Raw genomic sequence first — 11364 nt, 5'->3', positions numbered from 1 at the left:
TTGCCGATTATGGTTTTGAGCAGTCCCTTGCAGCATGCATCTCTTGTTGCTAGTAGTTTGATTATTGGGTCGATCTAGGATTCTTAGCTAGTGAACTGGTTTCTTTTTTTGGGTTGGTAGCTATGTGTAAGATTCCTTTTCTTTTAGTGTGTCATTTGATTTGGCTTAACGGAATTTGATTGCCGATGATGGTTTTGAGCAGTCCCTTGCAGCATGCATCTCTTGTTGCTAGTAGTTTGATTATTGGGTCGATCTAGGATTCTTAGCTAGTGAGCTGGTTTCTTTTTTTGGGTTGGTAGCTATGTGTAAGATTCCTTTTCTTTTAGACTTTGGTTGTATTTTTAAGGGGTTTGGACCTTCTTTGATTCTTCATGTACTAGACCTCAAGCATTTTAATGTAATTGTCTTTAACAATATATATATATATATATATCCTTATTTACCCTTACTGGCCATCAATTCATCATTTAAACCCTCTTACCTTTTATTTATTTCTCTTTCAGCATCATTCAAACAGAGCCCAAAACTGTGTTTGGATGAGGTGAAATAAGATTTAATAAAATTAGGTATGATATAATAAGGTAATGTAATAGTTTATTTTATATTTGGGAGGAAAATAAAATAAAATATGATAAATGAATGTTTAATAATATTGTTTATTTAGGGAAAAAATATTAAAAAGTAAGATTAAATATACATTTTTTAATAAAATGATTACAAACATAAAAATAAGGGGTAATTTAAAGTTTTTAGAAATTAAAGAAGGATAATATAGGAATATAAACACCTTAACCTCTCTTAATCCACCAAATTTATGGGTTAAAAAAATGAAAGGATTTGGGGTTGAAATAATCACAAAAAAAAATCCTTCATACATACTCTCATACTAAACAATGTAAAAATCTCCTGAGACCTTACTTTGCCTCGAAACCCCTTCATCCAAACAATTTATAAGTGTTGCTTAAGATTCCTAACATCCCAACTCATTTTGTTATCAACCAGAAGGTCTGTAATAACTCTATTAACAAGACGTTTTTTAATTTGATAAGCTAGAAAATGTCGTTTTGCTGTGGTAGTTAACCGATCAAAGGAGAAAGTCAAAAGAAGAAATGACAAGACAATGCATGTGAACTGAATTTGGCAATACCCGGCAAAAAGGCCTTGCGTTTGATTTTGCACTGTCGTATCTTTTGAACTTTTTCCATTTAGCGAGAAGAAGAAGAAGAAGAAGAAGAAGAAGGGAATAGAGAAGAGAGAGGCCTTTGCAATTTGCATGTGTTTGCTGCCTTGACTTGGTTTCACGGGCTTGTAGTAGGAAAAGAAACTCCTTCCGAGGAAAAGTTATGACCTTGCACCAACTTGTAACCCCCAAATATGAAGGACCAAAAATGGACTACAAAAATTGAGCCTGCCTAGCTTGCTTGTGTTTTGCACTCCCCAACGTTTGCATTAATATTAATTGTATATTTAATTGATTAATGTCTATTTTTAATTTTTTATAAAAAATTTTCAACTTATTAATTACTTGTAAATTTTTTATTAAGTGATTGATTTAGTTATTTGAAAAATACGATGAAAATAATTTATAATCTATAAATAGATTACAATAGTATATTATCATATAGATTATATATTTATTAATGATCAGAATAATTACACAACAAATTAAAATATATTCATTCTCAAATTTTATATTATTTAATTTATTTCAATTAATATTAAAGTTATAAATTTCCTTTCAATTTATCATATGCACAGCCTTAATTATAATCAAAATAACACAATTTTCTACATTTAAACTTCGTTTATTATATAAAATAATTTATTTATAAAAAATATTTTTATTGTTTGAGTGTAATATTAAATTAATAATATATATTTTATGTAATGCATGTATAAATATTTTTATATTATAATAAAATTATTAAAATTTAAAAAATTACTTTCCATTTTAAGAAGATAAAGTGATTTTTTTTAAGAAGCACCTTATTTCTCTAGCCCATTTCTTAAGAGTCCCAAACAGAAAATGTAAAAAATATTTTCAATAAGAATAAATTATACAAAACAAATGGAGCCTTTGTTGGATGATTAATGAAATACAAGCCTTTAATTAAGACAAAACAACACAAATTTTGGGGAAAGTGATACTTAAAAATTAAATTCAAAAGACTAAAATCTATAAAATGTCATTTCTGAATCGTCTTAACTCATCTTAAGCCTAATTAATTTTTCTCTATTCACTTGAATATGTTTTATTATTTTTTTATTAAAAAATTAACTTATTGTTAAATATTTAAGTTTTTAAATATTATAAATTTACAAACATTATATTTATATTATCAAAATTACATCTAAAACTTAAATTTCTATCATATAATCCAACTTGACCTCAATCTTTTATGAGATATGGATAGAAGGACTGATTTTACGCTCGACTCAGTCTGTTATCATTCTTAATTAGAGAAGAGAAAATCAAAGTTGATAAACAAATAGTTTAGTATTATCTTAGTAAGAGATGCATGAAGTTTGGTGTGCTTTCGAAAATTTAAAATGAAAAAATTCAATTTAGTTAAATTATATTTAATAATTTTTAACCTAGAAATGTTTTAAATTAATTAAATTTATTTTTAAGTGAAAATTTATTTGAAAAGTTATATAATTTTCAAAAATGCAATTTATTTAATAAACTTTTTATATTAGAATATTTTAATTTAAATTATATTTATTTTTTATAAAAAAATAAAATAGAAATGGAAGCATATTCATTTCACATTTTAATTATTTTACAATAAGATAATTTAAATTATTTTATTTTAAAATTTTGTCAACTTCATAACAAAGTCATTGAAATTAATTGAATTCTTGGGGAAAAAAAATTCAAACGTGGTAGTTTTCTTGGTGAGAACAAAACAAGAATCGTGGCCTGTGAGATTCGAACTCACGCGGGGAAACCCCACTTACTTAGCAGGCAAGCGCCTTAACCACTCGGCCAAAGCCACGGCGTTGAGACCATAAAATATTAAATTAATAAAATATTATAATTTTTTTTTTTTGTTGAAAAGTGAATTTACTTATTTATTTATTTTTTTTTTAAGGTCTCAAATCATTTACCATATCTACATTAAACTCTTGAACCTTGAACCAACTAATATTTTTATTATCTGACAGTGCAGGCCACAGCATGAGCGCCCAGGACTTGAGATGCTCCTTCATGGCCATTCCATCACTTAATGGTGGCATCTTCTTCACTTAAATGTTGTTGTTGACTTCCAAACATGCCTGATGCTTCATTATTGAGCTCCCTATGGTATGTCTTGTCGATGCCCAAGTCAAGTTCTCCCAGTACGTTTCTCTTGTTTACTTCTTTCTCCTCCTACTTCTCTCCTCTCTTTGTTCCCATTGCAAGTTCCGCTTCTTCATTGGTTATCTGCTGCACTTGCTGTGCTCTCGGTGGTTCAATTAGACCTCGCCACGGGCTGGTTTTGGGTCGAAACCATCGGTTCGGCTCAATTCAGGTTTGAAAATAATTTTAATTTGAAATGTTTCAATTCTAGAATGATTTTGGTTTGACCTTTGTATTCTCAAACTATAATAAATTTTTAGAAATTATTTATAAACTAAATAATTTAGTTTATAATGTAAAAAATTAAAAAGACTCAAGCATAAACTTAATATAAATTTTAGAAAAAAAAATTTTTTTGAAACAAGGATTTCGATTCAGAATTATTAGTTCAAACTAGTCAATTTCATACTCAATTCAAAGAGAGAAGACCCTTAATAGGCCTCCAAATTTCAGTTTAGAATCGATTTAAAGCACTAAATTAGGGATAACAACATGTCAAAATTTTAAAGTACTCGATTGAATTGAACCCTAATAGGATGAGTTTGGGTATTTTATAATCGGGTTTATAATTAGTTTGGGTTTGAAAAATAATACTTAAACCCGTTTACATGTTGGGCATCAATTATTTGAACATATTTATATAAATACTTAATTAAATATAAAATTTATTTTTTTATAATAATATTTATAAAATTTTATATTTTTTATTTTATAAAAAATGAATTTAAATATTTTACAAAATTATTAAATTTTTAAAATATAAATTATTAATCAAAATAATTTTATATGCAAAATATTAATTAACATATATAAAATTAAACGAATTTTAATTTTTTTTTAGTAATAATAATTGTGTTTAGAACAATTAGTAGTTAAAAATAAATTTTAATCGAATTTAAAAAAAAATTAAATTTTAATAATATTAATCAAATTCGAGTAAAATAATTTTCGTGAATATTCTATCTATTATTATCCTTATCCTTCACCATAGATCATGGACGATTTCGAGTTTGACCTGGACTGATCTTTGTCCAGTTCAAAAGATGAATTGGCCCTTGTCCAGGTCAAGGTTCAATATCTGCAACAATTCACGGCACTTTGGGGCATCTGGGGGAGCTAAACTCTGGATTTAGCAACTCATTTGGCTGGAGTCTAGATAACTGGCTTGGAGGGTTCTGTTTATTTTTGAGTTTCTTTGGTGCATATTGGCTGAGTTATAAATTTAAATTAATTAATATTTTTATTACATATAAAAAGAAAGCAGCTGGTATTATAAAATTAAAATATAAATAAAAAAGAAAAGAAATTGAAAAGCAGCCAAATTTTGAAAGGAAATATTCTGTTTTGATGCTTTTATCATTCTGGTCCTTTGATCGAGTCTCTGAAATTGAGGAAAATTCTATAGAGTTGTTTTATATTATATATATAAAAAAAAGGGACAGCTTAGAGTTCATTTAATGGCGATATTGAAGGGATATTTATTCCATCACGCCTCTATCTTAATAATTTGTTTTTGGAATAGGTGGTGCATCGGTTGACGTGGCACGCAATCATTGAGGAAAAGAAATAATAAATTAATTATAGTAAATAATGACTTCATTATTTATCCAACCCGTAGTTAAAAATGGCTAAAAAAAATTTAAATTTTTTTATAATTATATTCTAATTTTTTAATAATACAACAGTGCAATTATACTTTATTATTAATTACACCGTTAAAAATTAAAAAAAGAAATTCACTTCAACTATTAATATCACTTAATAATTACATCTTATAATTTGCAAGATTAATATAGTAGATATGGAGCTATTAATACCATTTAATAATTACACCCTGAAAATTACATTAATTTAGGAGATTAATATAATTGGAATGATAATTTTGTTAATTTTTAATAGTGTGGTTAATGGCTTGATATAATTATAAAAAAAAGTAAAATATATTATAAAATAAGTAAAGTTTGAGATTTTTTTTTTGGTATTATCTCGCCGGTACACAAAATGGTATCTATATATTGCTCAATGCTTATCCATAGAGATTTGAGAGAAATCACAAATGGGCGCCGTAAAATGATCAAACAGCCGGGTTTCACTCTATAGGCCCCAGCAACCATTTACATTGTGATTCACATGCATTTTTGGTTACGGGCCCAAGCTACACGAGGTATCAAAACACCACCAAGACAATGAATGATCTGCGTCCTTCTTGAGAGGGAATTAATCTATCACCTGCATTATTCCCTCCTCCTGCAGGACCTGATCACTGAAACCATCCAAGACCAGTTCAACAGGTGTAAAATCTTCCTGCTAAAGTACAAATAAATATATTTTTTTCCCTAACATCAAAGCAACCAGCAATTGCTTTGTAGACCAAATCCCAATGATTGTTCTCTCCCTTTTTATTTTATTTTATTTTATCCTATTTCACTCTTCAAACTAGTTCTTGAGATATTTCTGGAGAGACGGTTATTCCAAAACTCGTAGGATATTTCACAACTATATGTGCAGAAAAACATATCAACTCGAAAACAAGTGAAATGAGATGCAACCTACTTTTATTTACAATTACAAGCTGTAGGATTGCTGAAGAAAATAACAACCAAAATCATATCACAACATTTGCCTAAACAAAAAAAAAAATCTGATTAAATAACAAAACTGTGAACCCTGAATCTGAAATCTCTGTTATCTAACAGTAGATGCAACAGTTTGAGCCCACCATTTAAGATTATCTTTCATGTCCATCTCATTGCTCGAAGCAGGAAATCTCCAATTCATAAGTGGATCCTCTTTCTTTCTCCTATCCAAATTATTCCATGCTTCAGAAAGATAAGGCCTCGAAACTGTAGCCTTATCAACATCACTCTCTTCTTCCCCATCTTTCTTTCCCAATCTTTGCAACCCTGGAATTATTGAAACCAAACTTGAATCCTTGTCTTCCTCAGAAAAAACAAAACCCAAATCCATAAACCCTTTTAGCTCTTCAAATTCCAATTCTGACAAACTCTTGCTCAAAGTTTTCATCCCTCTTCTCCTGCTTCTCGCCTTCTTTTTAGGTGAATCTTGAACATATACTCTCCGTTTCTGTATCGATATCGAATTTTCTCCCTCTTCTTCTGCGATTTCTTTGCCTGAAAGGACGGTATGGAGTTTCGGCGTGAGGAGGACTGAGTCCGGAGAGAGAGATAGACCAGAGCCGACGCTTGCTTTGGGCAGCAACAACTGATCACTCATACACCTTGAAATGATTGTTGGGACCCTGGAAAGCTCTGGTTTTGGTGATTCTTCCTCATTTTGGTGATCTGGGTTGGCATCAACACCTGATGATTTTGACAAACGTGATTGTTTCTTAAAGAATTCCATCTCAAACCAGCATGAATCAAAGAGCTCAATAAATTCTTTCGCTTCCATCAATGGCGTGGCGGCCATACAACAGGCGAGAGGTCAATGAGAATCTGCAATTTGTGTGCAAGATGTGGCCTAAGCCCTTGCAGACTTTATAAAGACCGGACATGTACCCAAAATTGCCCTTCAGGTTATCAAGAAATTACCCAAAAGATTCAAATAATTGCAACACGTTTAATTATTACGGTCTTGCATTAACAGACAAACTTGTTTACTAATATTATTTTCCCAGCGAGTTGCTTTTGGTCTTAATTTTACTTTTATTTTCCGTGTTAGCTTCTTTTCCCGGAAAAGTAAAGTGATTGGAACGTGTTTAACACGAAGATGACGTGGCTTTTACACGAAGCAATATAAAATTATTGCTCTTTGGTGGGACACCGAAATTATTAGCAGATGAAACCATCAGATGTGGGCGATACTGTTGATGGATTGGAAGCCACCCATCATCTTGCATCACATCTCCATCTTGTTAGATGTGATAAAATATGCATCATATATTGTTTAAAAGAGATTTATTTAATTAAATTAATTATATTAAATCCCTTTTTTACAAGTATTAATTATTTGTTGCTTCTAAATTAGATTTGATGATGAAGCCATGAAAAAAAATATTTGTAATTAGAATTTCCTTTTTCTGAACTTATTTTTGAAAGATTTTGAGTGCAATTAATCACTACCCTTTCTATGGGTTATCAAGATATACCACTTTAGACATAATGTCACTAAACAAGTGCTGCAATCCATTGATTTGAAATTAGACCAACAAATTAACTGAAAGCTACTTGAGCATTTGTTGATCTCATATAAATTGTCTTCTTTTCTTGCTAATTTTGATAAATTTAAAACAATAATATAAATTTATTTTTTACAATTTTTTAATTGCATAAAATAATTAAAAAAAATCAGTCATTCATAAAATTATCTATCTTAGTCATAATGGAATTCAAATAGAAGTTTATAATATGTTAATAAGTAGCATATGATTAATAAGTTAGATAATATCAAGGTTAGGTAAAAATAAAAAATGGCCTGCAGCCTCTGCCCTGTAGTGTGAAAGACCAGAGTAGATAATTACAAAGAAGAAAATGAAAATCAATAATTAATGTTTAATTGAAATTATAAAATGACAGGTGGCATGAATATTCAATCTCAAAACCCAGTTGTATTGCCATGTCAACAAGAGAGAGGTGCGACTTTTTTTATTATTTGAATTTGCAAGGGTATTATCGTAATTGAGTCTGGTTTTCAGGAATATTCTAACTCTCACGAATCAATGATGCTTGTCCTTCGTCTGGGTAAGCGGCTAACTAAGATTATTGAAAGATTTTTTTTTTTTTTTTAAAAAGGGAAAAGACCAAGTTCCACGTGCGTGTTGCCACGCGAGGTCATGCCTAACGTTCCGTGCCAAAATTTATAAATTCATCCATAATATTTAAAAAAATCTAATAATTTATTTTTTAATAATAAATTAATTATTTAATATAAAGTAATCAATTTTTACCACTAAATTAGATAAAATAATCTATAATAATCCTAAAAATAAATGGTTAGCTCAGGTGAATTGGAGGAAATTTTTTATTTGAATTATAGGCTGACACCCAAAAAATTTTAAAGTTATTATTTTATGAGTAATATTGATATTTTAATTATTTAAATTTTAAGAAAATTATTTGAAATTTTTCGGATTTTAGAAATCGGATTCGATTTTTCGAAAATATAAACTTTGATAATTTTTAAAAATTAATTTAAATACCAAGTGGCAAAACGAAAAATATATTTAGAGTCTATGAATTTTTCTGAGTTTTCTGGAATTTTTTCGAAATTTTTGAACCTCGTTTTCGGTCCCAAGACAGAGTAAAAATTTAAAAATTTTGTATTCTGAATCAGACCGGCCCTTCTTCTTCCTTTTTCTTTTCCCCGCGCGCGTCCCGACCTTCCTCTCTTTCTCTTCCGTTTTCTCTCTCCTTCCTCCTTCCCTTGTCGCGCTGCCACCTCCCCTACCACCCCAGCCCATCGGCGCCCATCCCCAGCCGTCCCAGCCCACCGGCCGCTGCCTGGAACGCCAGAAAAAGGCTCCCGAAGCAACGCGACGAGCAAGCGCGCCGCTTTGTCTTCCCGGCCAAAATTCAGCGGATCCGGCCACCAATCGGACCGGGTCTTGTGTCTAAAATCATCTATTCGTCGAGAGCTTTCCATAGACGCCAAGAACACCGAAATCCATCAAGCGGTTTGTCCAATTTTTGCCTGGGAAGTTTTAGCCCATTTTGACTTTTGGGCTAGATTTCTCACAAACCGTAAACCCCACGAGAAAACCGAGAGTACTAGAGCGCTCTACTTGTCGAGAGCTTCGCGGGGATATAAATTTCAAAATTTTTCGACACCGTTTTTTGATGGGTCCCACGAAACTTCGCAGTGTTTTTCCGAGCATTAAATGAGCTTAGAAAATTCTGTAAAAATTTTATACTAACCCCCGTGTTGTGGGCTTAGTGTAGGTATCCTCAATTCGAGGAAATTCGACAGTTGCCTGGGTCTGTGAATTTCCGGCCAGACAGATCTGCTACCGGAAAAGTCTCCGAATTAGATCGAGATTTTGGCTACCCCACCATTGTCAGACATCCCGAGCGTGTTCCCGAAGTCGGAATCGACAAAGGTAAACCCGAACCTTGTTTTTTCGTAATTTTCTAGTGCTTAAATAGGATTAAAAATTCATAAAATATTCGTGGTAGCTCAGAAAATTATGATTCTTTTTGCAATAGCCTAGTAATATTGCTAAGGACTGCGGGGCAAAGTTTTAGAATTTTTAGAGCTTGTTTGGGCAGTTTTTGCAAGAATGATCAATTATAAGGATAAAATTGAAATTTTACATATTGTGATGGATGATTGATTTGATGGGCCTAGGAGGGGCTGTGTGATGTGATTGAGTTGTGGATATATGGATTGTGAATATAAAAGTGTGTTTTGAGCCCTTTTGCAGGTTGGGTAGGTCCTAGGTATAGGGGAGACTCTGTCGGATTTTCGGCACGACTTATGACGTATTTGGTCTTTCCTTGATTTGTATTGAGTCAGTTATGTTAAATAATTGTAATGTAATTGTCATGTGAGCCGGGACAGCCTTCTTCCTCCGTCCAGCCGCCACAGTGATCGCTGTCAAGTCTGTGAGTAAAATATTAATTTTAATTGTAATTTCGATATTATTATATGTTCAAGCATGCCCATGCATCACTTATATGTATATAATTATGTAGTTAAACTCTAGGCACGTTTTATGTTGCATTCACAACTGTTAAAGTGCCATGGATATTGTGGTAATTTGGAGCAGTGTGCGTGTGTTGGCGTGCGTGTGATGTGGTGTGGACTATGGATAGGACGGGTAGACACGGCTTGAGATCTTCGCTGGGACCCGGTCCTTCGGGGTAGACACGGATTGAGTTCTTTACTGGGACCTCGATTTGGTTATTAAGTGGAAGTCCGAGCTGAGTTCTTCGCTGGCACAGGTTGGATTTAAGAGAGCTGTATAGGGAATCAGCTCCCATATATTATGATTGATATTACTGGGTGCGTGAGTGCTCCAAATTATCTTTTTGCTGTTATGATGTGAATTTATTGCTGATGTTGCATTTCACTTTACAGGATGCATTAGCTTTAGATAGTTATAAAGATTATGGTTGAAATTGATATTTTACTCTCTGAGTCGAACGCTTACTCCTGTTCAATATTTTTCCAGGCCACAGGAGTATATTTTTGAGGTTAACCTGCTTTTCTTCCTCGCAGGTCGTCTATTCATGTTTGTGTAATTCTATAAACTTCTAGAATTTCCGCATGTGTTAGAAATATTTAATTGATTTGGGTTTGTAATATAAATTGTTATTTTGGATCTGTAAAATTATTATCACATGCATATTTGATGGACTGGATGAGGGAGCTGAGCTCCCATTTATTTTTATGTTGATATGAGTATGTGGAGGGTGAGCTGAGCTCCCCAATTGAGTATTTATTGTGTTTACAGGTCGGGTGAGTCAAAAACTCTCCGTTGAAAGGTACATTTTATGGTCGGACTCTGTCCGGTTGATTTCTTGAAATTGGGCCCAAATGGGCCTTAGAGTTGGGTTAACGAATAGTTAGGCTTACTACGGGCCTCGGGGGCTTTAGGCTGGTCCAGGTCCTAGTGCCGGTCCGGCCCATAGGTTGGGTCATGACATAGGCAATGGTTGAACAAGCATTTTTATTGTGAGAGAGTTGAAAGCAAATATTAATATTATGAACATTATTAGTAATTTAATGTAGATATTAATTTAATTAACAAAATTATTTGGAGAATTCTCACAATATGTATTATTGTGCAAAATATATATATTTTTTAATGTATAAGGCTTTGTTTATTTCACATAAAATATTTGATTGGAAAATATTTTCTAAATTTTTTAATGTTTAAAGCACTAAAAAAAATTAATAAATTGAAATATTTTCTTAAACAAAGGAACATTAATTTTTTTTTAAGGAAAATAACTTTTTCACTTATTTCAATTTATTACAATCATATTACAATCATAGCATATTCTAATTAGCCACTTATTTCACATATTACAATCAAATAATAAAAAAAATTTTAAAAATAT

The 11364-nt window shown here is 31.5% G+C and overlaps 1 protein-coding gene and 1 non-coding gene across 2 annotated transcripts; both read right to left on the bottom strand.

Annotated features, from left to right (window-relative positions):
• Positions 1-2917: 2917 nt before the first annotated feature.
• On the bottom strand, positions 2918-2999 carry TRNAS-GCU (transfer RNA serine (anticodon GCU)). The gene has a single exon. It is a non-coding gene; the product is annotated as a tRNA-Ser (tRNA).
• A 3029-nt stretch (positions 3000-6028) lies between these two features.
• Positions 6029-6772, bottom strand: LOC131175904 (uncharacterized). Its single transcript, XM_058140596.1, has one exon. It carries the CDS (start codon positions 6770-6772, stop codon positions 6029-6031), a length of 744 nt encoding a protein of 247 aa, XP_057996579.1.
• Positions 6773-11364: the final 4592 nt, after the last annotated feature.

Source organism: Hevea brasiliensis, chromosome 18 (genome assembly GCF_030052815.1).
Source record: "Hevea brasiliensis isolate MT/VB/25A 57/8 chromosome 18, ASM3005281v1, whole genome shotgun sequence".
Lineage (NCBI taxonomy): Eukaryota > Viridiplantae > Streptophyta > Magnoliopsida > Malpighiales > Euphorbiaceae > Hevea > Hevea brasiliensis.
Note: the sequence above shows the minus strand (reverse complement) of the source record. Positions and strands in the feature narration are given on the sequence as shown.